At 40.2% G+C, this 19,669-nt stretch overlaps 1 protein-coding gene across 1 annotated transcript in view; it reads left to right on the forward strand.

Moving 5' to 3' along the window:
• The window catches only part of ccdc80 (coiled-coil domain containing 80), a 29,231-nt gene extending 9,831 nt beyond the window's left edge, over window positions 1-19,400 (forward strand). The window contains exons 6-10 of the mRNA XM_008290247.1: window positions 6,778-6,914; window positions 10,265-10,416; window positions 12,314-12,417; window positions 17,207-17,290; window positions 18,544-19,400. Coding sequence (XP_008288469.1) covers window positions 6,778-6,914; window positions 10,265-10,416; window positions 12,314-12,417; window positions 17,207-17,290; window positions 18,544-18,866 — 800 coding nt within the window. The 3' untranslated portion in view covers window positions 18,867-19,400. The remainder of the gene's footprint in view (window positions 1-6,777; window positions 6,915-10,264; window positions 10,417-12,313; window positions 12,418-17,206; window positions 17,291-18,543) is intronic.
• Window positions 19,401-19,669: the final 269 nt, after the last annotated feature.

Raw genomic sequence — 19,669 nt, forward strand, 5'->3', positions numbered from 1 at the left:
TTTTTTTCATTTTCACCAGATTTTCACTGTCTTTTTTTAAAAATAGTTTTGTACAGTTTTGTTTTTTACAGTGTAGTCCCACATGCAGTTCTTATAGCAGTATGGGCAGGTTCAGTAAGGTTTCTTTCTTTGTTTTTGCTTAAATACGCTGCGCTGTCATGACCTTCACCGTCTGGTACTTCTGAATCAGGCTCCGGCTTTGAATAGTTGTTCCAGACTTGCTCATACATTTTAAGTGCCTGTTGAATATCTTTTCATTCTTTACCCTGCTCTTGTCAATCTTGAGTAGTTCTGTAGCACATATTCTTTATTAAACCAGGAAAACGCTCATGGAGACTAAGAATCTCTTTCACAAGCAGCACACTTCAACAGGATACAGACTTAAAAACTATTTCACAAATGTTCAGAGTGAATGACAGTGTCGTAAAATTGCAAAAATCGATGTCACGAATCATCGGTGATGAGGATCAATCCGGGCTATTAGAAGTCAGTCATAACATCTGAGTGTATCTGCCTCCAATTAGTGTAAAGCTGCTTTGAATTAATTCAGTGAGAACAGCTCTTTTGCAACTGATGTCAAGTAAAGGAGGCAGCGTACTTAAATGCCCTTTTACCCGATTCACACTGTGCTCTGTGAACAGATTGTACGAATCAGTTCTGGGAGCAAAAACAACTGTTTCTCAGACTTTTTCTGATGGAAGCAGATCAGCAGATATCAAGGAAGCAGGCCAAGAAGATCTTTATAAGGTAGTTTATGAGTGAACAAGGCAGATTGTCCAATTTGAGCCTATGACGTGCTGGGAAGATGTTTAATATTTGTAATAAATTTCAGTGCGTCATGGTGGACTATAACCAATGCATGTACATACAAGACTCAGCCAGGAGCCTCCAAGTTGTTGTTTTCTATCAACATCTCAACTTTAATTGACACATTAAGACTGTTTCAATCCTGTTACCTACAAAGTAGAAACAAAGGTCAAACGGTTGCTCCCAACAGCTGTAAGCTCATAGTTTACCATATATTTAATGTTAATCATGTATGTAGAATCAGTTATTTCTGCTTACATAAGCAGGGCTAAAGCTGACAAGTGCTTTCAGTAGGGTGACGTATGTGTGTGTTACATAAGTTGAGTTAAAAATAGAGAGCTCCGGCCCTCATGTATGGAGTTCCAGTTTGTAGAAGCTCCTTGGTGAACATATGGAATGTGGATTTAGAGTTTCTGATATGGTCGAGAAGAACTCCGTATGTTAAACTTGTCAAAACATTTGAACCATGTCAACGGAAATTCTGAATTTTGCCCTGCTGTAGTAGACAAATTCACCAAGCAACCTTTCAGAGTTGGGAGTTTTTAGGCATTGAGACTCCCAAATATTCCCCATAAAATGCCCCAAATGTGCATTTTGCTCGCATGGCAGGTTTTATTTGTTGTTTTAAAGAAGACAGTTTTTAGTTGGTGAGCATGCTGCTGTTAGAAGGGAAAATTATAGTGTGAATGTTCTCCATACTAAGGCCAAGAGACGTGTCTCCTGCCACGTCTGCTGTCCTGTCCTTGTTTTACCTTTCTCGCATTATGTCAAACTAGATGTTTTCGACAGTGATCAGTGCTCCAAGTATAACTTTCACAAAGTCCACAGGCTCTGCCAAAGCCACAGTATTGTGACTCTAAACAGTTCTGGCTCATTGGCTTGTTGCACTTGCTGTAATGTGCATGTGATACTGTGGTGTTTGTTTTCTTAGTAACAGTAATTTTATATTAGAATTCATCATGTCTGTGTAGATTTCCAGCCATCCAGGTAATTGCAATCTTAAGAGTTTCAGTAAAAGCCAACTGGAACTTTCTTTTTGGTTCGTGAAGATGTTTTACCTTCATCCAAAAGGTTTCGTCAGTTCTAACTGGCTGATGAGGAAACTTTTTGGGAAGCAAACCCATTGTAAGTACCTGATAAGTGGTGTTGTTGATTCCCTCCAGGGTTGGCAGATCAACATCCCCTTCCATTTTGTAGCTGGTATGTCTTATACAGATGCACTTTCGACTCAGCAACACTTTTGGACAAAAACTGGTTCACCCTGAGGATTTAAACAGCCAAACACACACTGAGCAATGTTGTACGAGGTGTATCAGAAAAGTTTCAGGACTGGAGTTTCAAAAGATATATTTCAAATCCAAACTACAAACTACAAGTTTTCCCCTTCGATTTAACCCCCTGGAGTCTAACACACTTTCCCAGCCTTCTCTGCCACACCGCCATGCACTCCTGGAAGGATTCTTCCAGGATCTTCCACAGCTCCATCATCACAGCCATCTTGATGTTGTCCATGTCTTCAAAACTGGTCTCCTTGATAACCCCCTTGAGCTTGGGGAAGAGGAAGAAATCCCACAGAGCCAGGTGGGGTTAGTAGGGAGGTTGCTCCAGCACAGAGATGTTCTTCTCAGCCAGGAACTGTCGGATGCTCAGCGCATTGTGAGCAGGTGTGTTGTCATGGTGAAGCAGCCAGAACTTGTCCTGCCACAACTCTCGCCTCTTCTTGCGCACTGAATGAAGTAAACACCACAGGGATCTCTTTGTAGATGTGCTGGTTGATTGTCTGAAGGGGAAAACTTGTAGTTTGTAGTTTGGGTTTGAGAAATATCTTTCGTGACATCAGTCCTGGAACCTTTCTGACACACCTCCTATATTCAGTCCAAGCAAGGGATGCACAGACCTATATATAAATCAAATTATCAGTCATCCATCATTGCAAACCTTAGAACGTCTGTAAAAACTGGACTTCTCTTTTGGTTCTTGATGATGTTTCACCTTTCTCCAAGAGGCTGCTTCAGTTCCAAATGACTGATGGGGAGTCCCAGATAGATAAAATCACACAGTTGTCAGAATGAACAGTTTAAGACTCACGTCTTGATGTGTAGATGGTCTGAAAAAAATGCCAGGTCAAGGATGATAAATGAAGCTGTTAATGGTGGTGAAACTCTCAGGAGAGCAAACTCAAAGCTGAATTGTAAGTACCTGATAAGTGGTGTTGTAGATTCCCTCCAGTGATTCCTTATGTAGCTGGTATGTATGAGAAACCAAACACAACATAGCATTTCAGACTCAGCACCACTCTTGGACAAAAGCTGGTTCACCCTGAGGCTTAAACAGCCAAACACACACTGAGCAATGTTGCATATGCAGTCCAATGCAGTAAGGAATACACAGATCTATATACAAGGGACACTATTTTGTAAGGTCTATACCTTACTATGTTAAGTGCTATGTGATGACATATGTTGTAAACTGCACTATACAAATTGAATTGAATTGAAACTGAACTATACAACCACTCAGCTCCTCAGAACAAGACTCGGTAATCCAACAGCATTAAAAGGGGAAGGGACACTCCTTTGAGGACAGCAATGACCACATTCTGGATAAACTCTAAATAGAAAAGGAGGTCTATGACACCAATTATCATGTACTTTTAATGCAGTCTGGAGACATCTCCCCAGAAGGTTTGACACCAACAACATCAATCCTTCCTGACCAGGCATTTTCACAAGCATTCACACCTTGGGGTACAGTATTAGGGTGATTAATGGGCCTTCAGCCGTGTGAGTTGATGGTGAAAATATCTATCTGGGACTCTGTATCAGCCAGTTAGAAGTGAGGAAGCCTCTTGGAAGAAGCTGAAATGTCCAGCTGCTTTCTACTGAACCTCTTAGGATGAGTTCAGCAGCTATCTTACCTTGTTTAAATCCCCACATGGTGCTTTTTATATGCAAAACACATCGTGGGTAAAACAAGCAGTCAACGCTAAGCACTTCCATCATGAAACCACAGTGTTTCGATTACAGTCGTTAAAAACATGGATTCATACAACCAGGGTTTCATACATAACAAACCTAAGAAACCATAAAGCTTATAAATATGGAACCTTGTTACACAGAGATGGGTTTTTTAAGGCGTTAAATGAATGCCAGGAGACGTCTGTATCACATATATCAGGAGAGGAAGGGAACCGCAGCCAGAGCACATACCTTCCTTGTATATCATCCCTAACATGGGGCTAAATCTGCCTCCTCTGGTGCTGATGTGTAAGCAGGAGTTTGTTGATTCATCACACCCACACACTCAGACCAATTATAACAGCTTTTGAAAACTTTCCTTTTATTAAACTACTGTTCAAAAGCGACACAAACCGCTGCTGTTTTTATGAGCAGTGCTGTGTCATTTGTGCTCGGCGGCCTCGTTATATTTGGAGACATTTTGCAGCTGTCTCCAAACCTGAGGCTTCGGTCAGTGTGTGTTAACTTCATGACATGCAAGCCCACTTTGTAAAACTTTATGAGTCTGTCACTCCCACAAGACAGCGAGGCTTTAACCAGATGGAATGCTGGAAAAAAAGGGCTGAGGTGACGTCAGCTGATCGCCCCCACCCATGTTTAGGCTTGGTTACACTTTTGTTCCACTCACCAGCTGGAGGGTCAGTGTGTATGTACCAGTGTACTTGTATTAGTCATGTTGCAGGGAACATAAATCTGTTTACACAGTCACGTTGTGGTGACCCGCCTCCCTTTAAGGCACAAAAATCATGTTCTCATACCGTAAATCAGACAATTTTTGTATGAAACCTTGGTTTAAGAGTCATGGTTTAGGACTAGGGAAGTGGTAGTTATGGTAAGGGTTGGGTTAAATCTCCAGGAAATGAATGTAAGTCACTGTAATGTCCTCTGAAGTGATGGAAACATGACCTCTGAGTGTGGACATGTACTGTATACAAACAGCTGGTTGTTTCAGTGTTGCCCCTCCCTTAGTTTAGTGTAACTTCATGGTGTTTGGGTTTTAACTTGGTTGGTTGGTTGTGTGTGGAACACATTTTAGTGTGTTTTCTGTCTATTTGTCTGGTTCTGAGGTCTCCTACATGCTCAGCACTGGGGATTTCCTGATTGGATTTCTCAGACACATTACACAGCAGAGAGTGGGTGAACCATCTACCAAAAAACGCTGTTCTGTGGTCTCTGTGTCGCGCACATGTGCATGGAGGGAGTGGTGATTAAAGGCTTTTGCTTTGGCTTGCTACAGTAAATTTCGAAGGCTGCCGACCCTGCCAGATCTCAGTGGATAAAAGCTGCTCTTTGTCAAGTTTGTCCCTGACTCAATCTACATGTTTCCACTCTGTTCTGAGTCTAATTCACTGTCTTGTCAGACACATTTTGTAACTGAACATTGTTTCAAAGTCAGCTACAGAAAACACATTTTTCTGTTATTGTGGTTTATTTGACTGGAAAACAACACTTCACCATCTTTTCACATCAAGAAGTCTGACAGTTTTGTGACTTTCTTTCAGTTATGTAAGAGCTTTTGATGTCAGATGGGACAATTGCCAGTCTTGTGGACTTTCTAGGCAAAATATCAAAGCCAGAGTTGCCACATATAATCGTAAAGTTCAGAGACTGTCCATAAAAAGCATAAACTGCACCTGATTTAAATTTGGCCATTAAGTAGTCTTCTTGTGCAGCAATACACTGCTCCTGGGCTCCTGCCACATTCAGATCACTCGTTGGAAGTCCTGTTCTCAAGTTTGCAGTTGCACATGGGTGATTTTGCCGTGAATGTCAAACTTGTGCAAAAGCAAACATTCAGTTTGGTTGAAAACTAATCCTACCTTCATGAGGATTATAGCTAGTGATGAGTTCCAAACTGTCTGCAGTGGAGGAGCTGAAGAAGGTTCATCACTTCAGCAGCACGACCCAGATCATGTTTGTGGTTTTGTTCGATATTCATGTGACTGGGCACCATGAAATTGTCCCCAACTGTCAGCTTTTCAATGCTGACTTCTACCATAACACTCTGAGTCACTTGAGATTGGAGATAGTCTTCTTGCGCAGTAATAGACTGCTCCATGTGCTCCTGCAACACTTGTAAGGCTACCTGGGAGTTTTGAAGAAGAGGAAGCAGTCGCAGAGAGTCAAATTTGACAAAAAAAGGGCGACTGAAGATCATCAGTTGAGTTGTTGGGGCCAAGAAACTACATTGTGAGCAGGCAAGCATTGGCAGGATGGCAGGTTCCATAGGTCAGATTGCTGAAATGTTCTCCATAAGGCACCTCAGGGCGTTACAGTAGAACTCTGCATTGACAGTGTGATCCTGGAGGCCAAATTGACAACCCTCTGAATGCTGAACAGCACAACAGGCACTTTTTAGTCTAGGAAGCTGCAGCTCAGCTTCTACTGTGAAGACTGAATTGTTGTTCGGTCCCTGGATTCTGTTGATAGACCTCATCAACAGGTGATGGGGGGCTGCACGGTGCCTCGGTGGTTAGCAACGTTGCCTCGCAGCTGGAAGATCCCTGGTTCGCATCCCAGTAAGGATGCCTGGGATCTTTCTGCGTTGAGTTTGCATGTTCTCCCCGTGTAGCGTGGGTTCTCTCCAGGTTCTCTGGCTTCCTCCTACAGTCCAAAAACATGTTGAGGTTAATTGGTGATTCTAAATTGTCCGTAGGTGTGAATGTGAGTGTGCTTGGTTGTCTGTCTCTAAGTGTAGCCCTGTGATAGACTGGTGACCTGTCCAGGGTGTCCCCTGCCTTCACCCTGAGTCAGCTGGGATAGACTCCAGCCCCCCCCGCAACTCTAATGAGGATTGAGTGGTATATAGATGATCCCCACCGGGACACCAACCTGCGACCTTCTTGCTGCGAGGCAACAGTGCTACCAACTGCGCCACCTTGCAGCCCGTCTTAACAATATGTCCCTCTAAAATAAAATTTAGAATCTGACTATTGTCTCCTTCCTTCTCCAGAAAACGACAAGCCGATGAAGGGTCTTCGTCAGGAGGATCTGGTAAACCAGGATCTGATCACTGAGCTGAGGAAAGAGTTCAGCATGACGTACGATGAGTTCTACATGGTCCTCACCGACACAGACATGAGAGTCAAGGTAGGGACCACTGTAAACATTAGTTAAATCCACTGATTATTTTGATTGTTTGTAATCCCATTTTACCCTGTTTAACTGTTACAGGTGCTGCTGTGAGATATCTTATCATCAAAAATATGAATAATTGCATTACAGTAGAGGAAACACACAGAAAAAAACTAAAAATAAAGATGTGTTGGTAATACATTGAAGGCAAATAAGTAAGATAAGATACGCTTTAGAGACCTGCAGGGAAATTTGTTTTGACCGTGAGGTGACTACATGACCACATTTAAAAACACATGCACACACATGCACATGCACACATGCAAACACAAAGAAAAAGGTTATTAAACATGCCTAAATTCATAAAGACAGTAGTTTGTTGGATGAAAAGCAGATATAACTGACCAATAGAATGATAATATTAATAAACGGACAATATTTTCAAATCATAAATACAACTAGAGTCAAAAAAGTGACTCTTTAGAATGATAAGAATAAATAATTAAACCGTAGTTAAAAAAAAATAAACAAAAATAGTTAAAAAAAAAATACAATCAAATCATGTAGTACTCTTATTTGTTATTTGTTATCTTAAGGGCAGATGGAATGAATAAACTCTTTCCTCCTGCCTGATGGCAACACCATCCTGTGCCATTATTAAGTCCCAAAGTTATTATATTCCCGTCAGTCTCTGCTGCATTTTGTTTTTTGGGTTGGTTAGCACATGCTAGTAAACTATATAAATAAACTATGTGAGAATGTGAACTTGGTGGTTAAGTATTACCACTGTGAGCTAAATACAGCAGTCTAAGTGTTTACACTGCAAGTGTTCATCAATCATTGGTTCTGTAAATACTGTATATCACCTGAACTGGAGCAGCACAGGATAATGGCATTTAAAGCAAAAGCAAACCAGGCATGAACTCTCACTGGGAAACTATTATGGATATGTTTAATTTACTGCTGACAGTCATGTAAGTCTGTTACAAATTAGGGAAAAGGAACCAACATTACACGAGGCGTTTCTGAAAAATATAGTTATTTGTTAACAAACGAGCTTTAGAATTTGGGAAAATGGGCCTTGTTACATCAGTATGATCAAAAGAGGACTCTGAAAAGAGCATGTGTGATCAGTTTTTGTATCTAAGGTCCTCACACAGTAAACAAGTACCACCATACTAATACAACAAGGTTATTCAGAAAACTATACATCAGAATCATAACAAGACAGGGAAGCTGCTGATGTTAAATTAGAGCTTTGTAGTGTGTTGAACTGAGCAGGTTTTGTATCTTTCTAGTCCCCAATTATATCCTCTGGGTTAGAGAACTGGACTGGGTGCTGCATCTAAGTGAGGTAGATGATAATTATATATATAATACATGGTGATATTGGTAAACTATATTTATAAGGCTAAGGGAAGGAAAGGGGAATGAACAACGCAAGGCACCAACAATACAGAGTCTTTAAGAAAAGACTTTATATCTCCAGTAGCCACACTCTGTCTGACGGTGGTTCCTTGTCAAGCCATTTCTTGGTCTTTTTTCCTAACTAGAACTAATACTACGAGACGGTTCTTGTCCTGAACATTACATTCAGCTGACATATTACCTTAGTATGATGTGCTGAAGCTATAGTTGATCTCAAAGCCCAGTATGGATTTTATTTCTGTTCAAAACACCAGATAATAGGACTGTCTTGCTGGATAATTCAAATATATGCAAAGGTGTTCAGACACTGAATTTCTACATCATCCTAAGACTCTTCTCTACCTGTCTGCAGTATTTTCTTCTTGGAACAATACAAAAATCTGCTCATTCTTTGTTTGTGGTTCAGACTAGCTGCCCCTGTGTTACAAGGTGATGTAGATAAGTAACAGAAGAAACCTTGAACTTCAAATAAGGCATTTCAGGAAGGTAAGGAGCAGAGTTTTCTGTGGGAGAGAATAACCCTCCGCTTGATGTGGACTTTCCCAGCGAGCAGGGAACGTTCCCACAACATTGGCCAACATCATCTACAAACTCTAACAGTGTTTTAAAGTTTAATCTAATGTCCAAAGAATGTTTAAAGGATATTTATCTTCTCGAATAATGTTCCTAAAAGGTTCAAAGTTAACAAAGACACAAGTTTGAACATTCAGAGGATGTTTGGAGGATGTTGTCACAGATTCTTTTATATGGTACCAAAGGAAGAAAGTTTTAAAAAAATGTTTTCAAGATGTTATTGAGGCCTCAAACGACAGGATGCCTTTTTTTCTTACAAATGTTCCTGTAATGTAGTGTTTTAACAAAGATGGAACAGTTTGGATGCTTTGGGGACGGTGTTTCTTTCAGAAAACATTCCCACGATGTTCCACAATACTACATGATGACAATGAAATCTCTATGCAACATTTAGAAAACATTGAACAATGTTGTAACCACGCATTTTTAGAATGTCTTAAGTTATCCCACCTTTAGGAAACACATTGTGGGAACTAAAAGAGAGCTCCCCACAGAAACACTTCAGAACATTCTGTCTCTGGAAGGAGTTAATTCTAGCTTATTTGTCAGTTTGTAGACCTTTTACATGCACAAGAAGCAGCTATATAACACATTGAAGGAAAGGGAGGAACCCAAAAAGCAAAACATGGGCTCTATAATGTCCCTCTAAGATTTAAATAGTTGCTCTTTTAATATTGTGCTGCTTATTTCCTTTAAATGAGCCGTTCTTCTGACTCATGGCGTTCCTGCTGGTTTTCACGCTCCGTCTTCTGCTCCTCTCTGAAGGTGGACTGACGTGTCCTCATATTACCAGCACGGTGGCTTCACTAAAACACTGTTTTAATTCACACGACATGACATTTGCTCACCAGCTGTACGTGTGTGCGAGTGCCAGGGTAAATCGGCCGGCTGTTTTCGGACAAATTCATCAAAGAGGCTAGTGTTTGGCGTCCTGTGCCGAGACGGGGGAGTCTGTGAAGGATGTGGGTGTATGAAAGGTGTGAAAGAGTCAGAACGAGCTGTGCAGCAAACTCAGCACATCCCGAGGAAGCAGCGAGTTGCATTTTCACGCACATGTTAGACATTCACACCGTGGCTGCTCAGCATTTCGTAAATTAAACTGAATACTTTGTTATGTTTGAGCAAGTCGGCGCTGCTTCCCAGAAGTTATTATACAGAACAGTTGGCAAAGGTTCAAAGCCCCAAAAAGTTCACTTTATGACTTCATTGGAAACAGTTTCACCATTGTTTTCTATTTTCATATTCTCTGGGCTCTTTCCAGATTCTCCTCCACAGGCAGATTGATTTTCTTACTCTGTTGCTTCACCGCATTCACATCAACCTTTGCCAGCTTCTTGTTGATGGTTTTTTTATGTGTCTGTCAGCAATCCTATGAAGTTCCCATCGCCATGAAGGCTGTGTTTGACTACATCGACACCTTCTCCTCCCGCATCCGGGAGATGGAGCAGCAGAAGAGAGACGGAGTCGTCTGTAAGAAGGAGGACAAACCCAGATCACTGGAGAACTTTCTCTCCAGGTGAGATCAATGTGACGGTTTTGAATGTGCTACATGGCCAAGCGCATGTGGACAACATTACAGAATGCTTATTTTTATGCACATTTTGTAGTATTGCAACAGCAAAGTTTTACAGAAACAGCACATTTCAATGTCCTCAACAAACTGGCAGTTTTGGGCTTTTTCCCCAAAAAATGATTGTTGAGCTTCCTGACAGATGAAAACACCTGTTCAGTGCTTCACTTACAGACTGACTGGCTGCTTCTTTGGTTGTCTTCGTCTCCAGACAGCATGAAACATGTCTGATACCTGCTGACATTACAGAGTAACTACAGCCTGCTGGATTAAAAAAGAAAAACTAATTCTTAAGATTTAATTTTTCCATCATAGATGAACAAAGTTTTTTTGGTTTCTTCTTTTTGTCACTGGTTGGCAACAACTGGGGTGTGTTCCTGTAGTCATGCTTCCATACTGTACAAAACGTAGAAAAATATTTAATAAGTCCCAATAACAATAATAATAATAAAATGATAATAACTTAAATATAACTATAACACCTTTCGGAAAAAAGTAGTTACAAAGTGCTTTACAATAGTACGAATGAACAATTGTTTGCTTCTAAGTGGCCTGTTATGGAACTGGATTTGTGCATAGAAACATTATGTCTGATTTCCTACAAACTGTTGCCAAATAGTTGTGTAAAATATCATTAAATTTAACATTTTGCCTAACCTTGTGAATTCCAAAACTTGCCGGCAGGTTGGAAAGGCATAGTCACTTCATTTCACAGGTCCTTTGTAAAAAAAATTCTGAAAGGTAAACCAGATCCTGTAAAACAAACAAACAAAAAAATGCACTCCTTCATGCAAACGTGAAAACACTAGTGACTTAGCTCTGACCAGAAATTCAGGGAGTTATGGGTTGAACTGCAGGCAGTGTTTTCACAAAGCAGTGAAGAGACCACTTGTGGGAAAATGTTACACATGTTGGAAATCACATAAATATGTTTTTATGTTTGGTCTTGATTTGCTGTCAAGTCTGTTAAAACTGCTGCTACTGCAGCTGATAGAACACAGACTAGAAAATGGATTATTCTGCTGGTATTTATTACAGAGAATATTCAATCAGTAACATTAATTTCACTTAAATGATAATTATTAAAGTGATATCCTGCATTATGGGACAGCGTCAAATTAAATGCACATTAGTACAGTATCATGTTAAATGTGCTCTAATGTGCAGCTTTCACTTAGAAATAAGTAGCTGCATTGATCAATAACCTGTTCACTGATGTAGTGGATGTGAGTCTCTGGAACTGTTTTGAGATTTTGAGGGTCAAGATTGCAGAGTTTGGGAACCCCTGTTGTATTTGAGCGTCTCTTCTTTCCTGGAATTTGGTTTAATAAACGTTTGGTGTGTAAAACTGGATCCCCCTTGAATCTGGGATGTTGTCTCAGTTCTGCAGCGGAACCAGTGGTCAGAATTATTGGGTGGTCCCTTCAGGCTGTTCCCACTTCTATCAGACATCTGCTGCTCTGCTCAGTAATCAGCCGGACCACAATTTATGGCCATTAGAAGCAGCGTTTGGCAGATTGCAGCAGCCTGTTTTTGTGTGTTCCACAGAGATTAAAAGTAACATAAACCCCTTCGCCCTTCCTCAAGGCTGAATCATCGCAGGCGCATATTTTTCTAAAGCAAACTGGCTGCCTCATGTTGCCATGGAGACCTGGATCCTAGCTCCAGATCGCAGTGCAGCGATCTTGCAGGTTTTTTGACCATAATTCGGGGTTGTCACCCCTCTGGCAGTAATAGTATACGGGAACACATAGCACAAACTCCCTCATCTTTGGCGCGGAGCTTTTACTGCTGCATCAAAAGTGCCACTTAAATCCGGTCTAAAAATTTTATGTGATTGCAGGTTCCGTTGGAGACGTCGCCTGTTCATCATCTCGGCCCCCAGCGACGAGGAGTGGGCCTACCAGCAGCAGCTCTACGCCCTGAATAGCCAGGCCTGCAACCTGGGTGAGTTGCTCCGAATACAACCAGCAGACTTGATCTTGGTTAAGTTGCTTTCTTCAGGTCGGTCTCGCTGCTGAGAGCTGCAGTGTGTCGGCCTGCTGTTCGGTAAAAGCTGCCGCCTGCTGCAACCAAAAATTTGAGAAACAAAACAGTGAAGTTGCGGCTGGAAAATCACAACAATGAGCTAAAAACAACACCATAAAGTTCCACAGAACCGCACCGAGCTGCTGATGCTTCCCTGCAGAGTCATCAATACAGACAAAACCTTTCACATGCAGCTGCTCTCCACTGCTTTTGCTACTTTATGATTCCAAAAATAGACCCCACTGTGCGAAACAGTAAAACTGAACAGACATTTATCTCCATTTGGCACATGTTTGTTTTTAAATAATTTCACAATCCTGGTTCTGATATTTGAGATACCACACAAACTCCTCTATACATCTAGGAAAAGAAATCTCTCCTGCCAGCATTTCATGATGAAATACAAGTAAAAAGCACAAAAAAAATCTAAAGTAAGAAACATTTTTTTCATCACTGAGCAATAAACTGCTTCCCTCCACCTTGTACACCTGGTTCTTTGTTACTCCCAGCCCACTCCAGACAGCTGGGTCGTAACACTTGATATAAAGGCTGATATAAAAAGTCTGCAAGTATTATCACATCAAATTATGTTAGATCTAAATGGCCAAGACTGTTCTGAAAAAACTAAAACAAGATGCAGCTTATATCGTTAGTCGTAATAAAGACCAAGTTAAGAGGTTAGACGTAAAGGTCATGAGATTACATGAGAACACTATAAACAAAATGACATATACGTGCATATATTACAATATTTTGTATTAAAACACCAATGAAATAGTGTTTAACTCCATACAATCTAAAAACTGAAGCAACTGACTTGGTTAGATACAGTGGTGGAAAGTAACTAAGTACTTTTTACTGAAGTACTGTACTTTGGTACAAATTTGAGATACTTGAACTAAGTTTTTCCATTTTGTGCAACTTTCTACATTCACTCTTCTGCATTTTAGAGGAAAATATCGTACTTAACTACATTTCTCTGACAGCTTTACTTACGTTTAAGATTTTGCAGGGTTTTTTTTGTGATTTGTTGCACATACTGTAGTTTGGTTGCTGCCTGTCTGTTTTTAAGCATGCTATATAAACAAATTAGGTCCAGTCTGTCTTAAATAGCAATGGAGCAAACTTGGAAACTGCGTTTTTGTGTAAATTTAAGTAAAATAATCTTTAGCAGTTCCTTTAATTTTGACGTTGAGGTGCCATTTTTTTTTATTTATTTTTTTTTGCTGCTAAGTGTTTTTCCGTCTTTCTGCACCACAAAAAGTCTCCTGAAAATCCGCCAGCAAAAAACATATTAAAAATGTTAGAATACTGCAATATACAAAAACTGTGACAAAAATAGCAAAATCTGTAAAATAATGTATTTTTTCAGCTTATTTACAGTAAAACTCATTTTACCATCATCATTGTAAACAAACAATAACAAAGACCGCCTCTGAAAAAATCTCTGTGTTAATTCAGATTAGCAGAAAGGATGTTTATGTATCTTTACAGTGTTGAGAGTTACCAGTTTTTTCACAGATACTTACCTTCAGTATGCAATTTCTCTTTTATTTTCTGGTGACCTGAGCTTCACCTCAGCGTCACCAGCTGCCAGAGTTTTAGTCAGAGCATTTATGAATATGTAAATGCCATGAAGAAGTTGATTACATGGAATGTTTCTGTTTACTGCAGCTCTCCAGATGTGCATTTGTGCACGGAGGGATGTTTTAGAGAGATCCCAGATGACAGAACTGGCAGAGAGCGGTTCTGTTTGACTCTCTTCCTCTTGAGCCTGCTCAACTTTTCCACAGTAAACGCTTTCACTGTACGTCTCAGGGAGGCATTTATCTGAACTCTGCAAATCTCAACAATCTGATGTGTGACAGATTTATGTGAGATAAATGTAAACTTTTAATAGCCCACAGTGAACTTCACTTCTCAGTAAAACCAAATAAATGCTGTAGGGAGGACTTTGTACTCCGACCAAACCTCCAGTCGTGTTTATATGAATTCAAGATTTCTGACGTTTCTCTCAGGCTCTGGTTTCTTCCTGCTTTTATGGTCAGAGCATACATGGATGTGTCATGTTTATGACTCACGCTGTGAATTCAATACAATAAGCCTTGTTATTCTCACAGTGGGGAAATTTGCATAGGAGGATAGCTCAAACATTTAAGAACTGTCAGTAGAAAAATAAAAATATACAAACAAATATACGTCAGTACGAGGTCACATTGTCCAATTTCCTCATGGATGTGCAAAAAACAATATTGCACATATCAATGTTGTTGCACAGATTCTTTCATGAGCAGAAAAGCTGATAGAGAAGTACTGATACTGCACAGATTTGAACAGATTTATGATTATTAACCAGATTTAAAACTTTATTGGCTGCGAGATGTTAAAACTTGAATAGAAGAAGTCAGCGAAAGGAGATTTTCTAACAGTGAAACTTTCTAATATAAAATAAACGTGCAACGAGCTCATAAGTGGCCAATAAACTTTTCTTTATTTGTGGTTTTAAGATCAGTTTTGGACTGGATAGTTGTAAAAATATTCCTGACCTGCTTTTAACCTTCTCCTGTAGCCCTGCTGTCTTTTTAACTCAATCTTTACTTCATTCAATTGGAAATTTCACCAGTTTTACAAAAAAAAGGAACAATTTATTAACTTTTGTCGCTTGATATGAAGAATTCATTTGCAAAAACAGAGAACTCCATCTTCACAAACCTTCAGAAAACCACTTTTCCATCATCTACCTGAGACAATATCAATCAAACTTAAGTTATCTCTATTTTTGTCATGTCATTTCTCAAATCCATTCAGCTTCAGTCTGATTGATTTTGTCTCAAGCAAACAACAACAACAAAAAAAAACATCTTCTGAAAATCTACGAAAATTTAGAGTTAACTGTTTTTGGAAATGAACTCTTCATTAGTAAGTGTGTCTTGTTTCTGTCTATAAAACCATTAAATATGCATTCAGTCAGTCTAAATTTGTCCTCCTGGTTGGAAAGTTCTTAGCCTGTTTGAAGCACAAACACATGGAGAATCACAGCAGGATTTCTGGTCAGATCTGTGCATTTACCAACAGTGATGTTGCTCCTCTACCTTCCTACAGTAGCACTAAACCAATGCTCAGTTAATAAGACTTCATCCACACTAATAATGCTTTCTTTTAAAACAGCTTTGTAAAAGGAAAACTGCATGTTATTGCTAGCATCTTAGCACTGTTTCAAAAAAATTAAAAATTAAAAATGTATTTATGCCTACCAACAAGCCTAAAAAGGTGAAAAGCAAGACCAGAGATTTTCTGAACTGTACAAGAGAGGTCACTTTCCAAAAGTCTCCGTTTTGGAGTTCTACAACACAGAAGTTATGCAAAATCTAGCAGAAGTTAGTGTTTTAAAATGAAAACATATCACTGTGGGTGGATTTAGACTTTGGTTATGATTCTGCCACTTCCACCACATATTTAATACAAATTTTCCCTCCTCTTCCCCTTTATAATATAATATAATATAATATAATATAATATAATATAATATAATATCATATAATATCATATAATATCATATAATATAAAATAATATAATGTAATGTAATGTAGGGTTGCAAGGTGGTGCAGTTGGTAGCACTGTTGCCTCACAGCAAGAAGATCCCCGGTTTGCGTCCCGGTGGTGGCACCGGAATCTTTCTGCATCGAGTTTGCATGTTCTTCCTGTGCAGCGTGGGTTCTCTCCGGGTTCTCCGGCCTCCTCCCACATGGTCCAAAAACATGTTGAGGTTAATTGGTGATTCTAAATTGTTCGTAGGTGTGAATGTGAGTGTGCTTGGTTGTCTGTCTCTAAGTGTAGCCCTGTGATAGACTGGTGACCTGTCCAGGGTGTCCCCTGACTTCACCCTAAGTCAGCTGGGACAGACTCCAGCCCCCCATGACCCTAGTGAGGATTAAGCGGTGTGTAGATAATGGATGGATGGACATTGATATTGTTTTTTTTTTTAATCTAAATGCCTGAAATGTTTAAACTGTAATTCCTGTAGACAGGGGAGGACTTCTTCAGTTTGATGACCATGGCTAGAAAAGCTGTGTGGTGTTCTGTGCTGCCCCTCGGTGGTCTCAGTCTGCAGCTGAAGGTGCTCTGATGCGAACGTTTGTTTTAGCTCCTAAACTTTATAAAATCCACCTTATTAGACAGAAGTACCATCTAACTCAGTGTTTTTCTCTGAGTGAGTCAGATGACTGAAGGGAAAAAAAGCTCCTCTCTCCTTATCAGCAGCTGCAAATCAGGTTGTTTGAGGACTTTTTTCCCCCCTCATGTGTTGCTCTTGGCCGGGTCGCCACCCAGATCTGCTGCCCCAGACAAAGGCCTTGTCCTGCTGACTGGGCTGAAGGCCTCACAGGTCTGATCCTGGTATTCAGCACTTGGCGCTCACCGAGTAAAGCCAGCGTTCTCCTGTGTTTAATGTGGGCTTTCTCGCTTCAGAGGAAACTGCTTTTTTGGCAGGGGCTCTGCAGACCACCACCACCACCACCACCTCTCCTCCCTTTACCTGGAAACAAGAGCTCAGGATGGTTCCAATAACAAACAGTGAAATCAGCCTGAATAAGCAGGAGGAGTGATGGATTAAAAGAAAAACAGTTTTACAGACTGTTGTTTGAAGTCTTATTGTTATCTATCTAAGATATTTGCCTCTCTCTTATGTGTGTTGCCATGGCAACATAGGTCTGAGGCACATCGCCATTCTGAAGTTGGTTGGCACAGAGGCGCCGGATATGGGCGGAGTCCTGGAGCTGTATCCTATCAACGGTAAGAACTTTGTCATGTAAAATAACGAGGGTTGGGCAGCAAACGCAACACACACACAGTGCTTTCTATTAAGGCACAGTGAGGTCCTGGAGCTGCCCTCCCTCATGCAAAACCAGAATAAGTCCAGAAGTAGGATCTAATTCTCAAAGGTTCACTTACTTATTCCACCAGAGGAACCTCAGATGTTTGTTTTCAGCAGGAACAGTCAGTCAGGGCTGCAGAACCAGGTCTGCTGTGAAAAACGAAATCAGATTTATTCTCTTCTGACCTGGACAAGAAAAGTTGATTTTTTTGTTTTGTTTTTTAAAATTTTAAAATCAAATTTCATCAATAATTTAAAAAAAAAAAAATTTTAAATTTGTAAGGTTTTAATCTCTAATACGTAAATGAATCAAGTAAAATCCCACCATAATTAACAGAACAGGATCTCAACCACAGCACTTACACTTGTTACGATGCTTCCGTAATAGTCTCCTTTACTGGAAAGCTCTTATCTTCAATGTGCTGTATAAAAAACGTTACAAGTTTTTTCTTGTTGACTTTGCATGTTTGGGATCTTAGCTCTGCCCTCCTTCATGTAAAACCAGAATCAGTCCAGAAAGAGTCTAAGATCCACTTCCTTATTCCACCAGAGGAACCTCACATGTTTGTTTTCAGCAGGAACAGTCAGTCAGGGCTGCAGAACCAGGTCTGCTGTGAAAAACTAAATCTGATTTTATTGTCTTCTGACCTGGACAAGAGAAGTTGTTTTTGTTTTTGTTTTTTTAAATCAAATAGTATTTTTTTTGGGGGGGAGGGGACAAAATATTATAATTTTGTAAGGTTTAAATCTGTAATATGTAAATAATCAGCTAAAATCTCATCATAAACCACAACATCTACACTTGTTACATTACTCTTGTAATAATCTTCTTTACTTGAAAGCTTCTTCCACCAGAGGAACCTCAAATGTATGTTTTTTAGCTGGAACTGACTCCATACAACTTTAAGCTGCAGAACCATGTGTGCTGCCGTGAGACCAAAAACAAAATCAGATTTATTCTTTTCTGACCTTGTCAAGAGAACTTTTTTTTATTTTTATATCAAACAGTAAATTTTCTTAGAGAAACAGAAATCTGAGTCAGGCTTTTGCAAGACTGTAGAAAGCAGAGCTGCTGCCAGAAGGCCCAGGTTTCTGTTTTTGGCATTTGAGCTCAGCGTGAGGAGATACAGTAAAAATAAATCCTTCAATGCTGAATCTCTGCTCCGTCCAGGGACTGCTACTGTGGAGCGCGAGGGGCTTTCGGCCACGCTGGTCAAGGACATGAGGAACTACTTCCAGGTCAGCCCGGAGTACTTCTCCATGCTGCTGGTGGGAAAAGACGGCAACGTGAAGTCCTGGTACCCATCACCCATGTGGTCCATGGCCATCATCTACGACCTGGTGGACTCTATGCAGCTACGCAGGCAGGAGATGGCCATCCAGCAGTCGCTCGGCATGCGCTGCCCTGAAGACGAGTACGGCGGCTACGGCTACCACCAGCACGGATACGAACACGGCTACCAGGACGGTTACCACCAGGGTTACGGTTACTAACAGGTAGCCGAGGATGCACACTGCCTCTTTGTGCTTTTTTATTTTTTTTCCATCTTTTCCTCCCATTCCAGTTACAGTCACAGATGGATTCAAGCTCCTTGAATGTTTCGTAGCACTTAGTGGAAGCCTTCAAAACTGCTTCCACCTCTCCACTTCTTTCACATACAGCATAGCGCGTAGACCGCTGCAGGTAACAGTAATTTGTAGATGAGCCTGGAGGTTCAGGGATGTGCTGTGTACTTTAGTTTTTTTTTAATCATTTTTCCAAACACGTCAGTATATCATCTGTCTCTTGCCTTCCAGGTCGAACTTGCATACAAATTTTCAGCACAGACCTTTATTTTGTAGATAACAGGCTAAAGTAAGACATGTATTTATTGGACGTCTGTCGCATCAAAGGTGAAATTACCGATAATTTTATAAAAAAAACAAGCTGTCACATTATTTCTCTTTTTGTAAAGTTTCTGTTGCTATACATTGTTCTTATTTATACTCTGTTGGCTATATGACAAATAAACATTTGTTTACCAGTAAGGACATTTCAACTGCTTGCTGTGCACAGTATATTCATTCTCAAAGTTTCAGTCTAAATCCTTTGAGCTCCATCTCCCCCTAGTGGATTCATACTGTAAGAGTGTCAAGAGAAATTCTTTCCAGGACATTTGATTGGCCATTTAATGATAAGGACAACCTTATGTTAAGAAAAAAACGTGCACTGTAGAGTAAAACCATAAAATACTAAAGATGTTTAATGCTGCATGTACTTAAATATGTATAAATTAGACATCCACAACTGGTTACAA

This window comes from Stegastes partitus, unplaced genomic scaffold (genome assembly GCF_000690725.1).
Source record: "Stegastes partitus isolate 25-593 unplaced genomic scaffold, Stegastes_partitus-1.0.2 Scaffold662, whole genome shotgun sequence".
Lineage (NCBI taxonomy): Eukaryota > Metazoa > Chordata > Actinopteri > Pomacentridae > Stegastes > Stegastes partitus.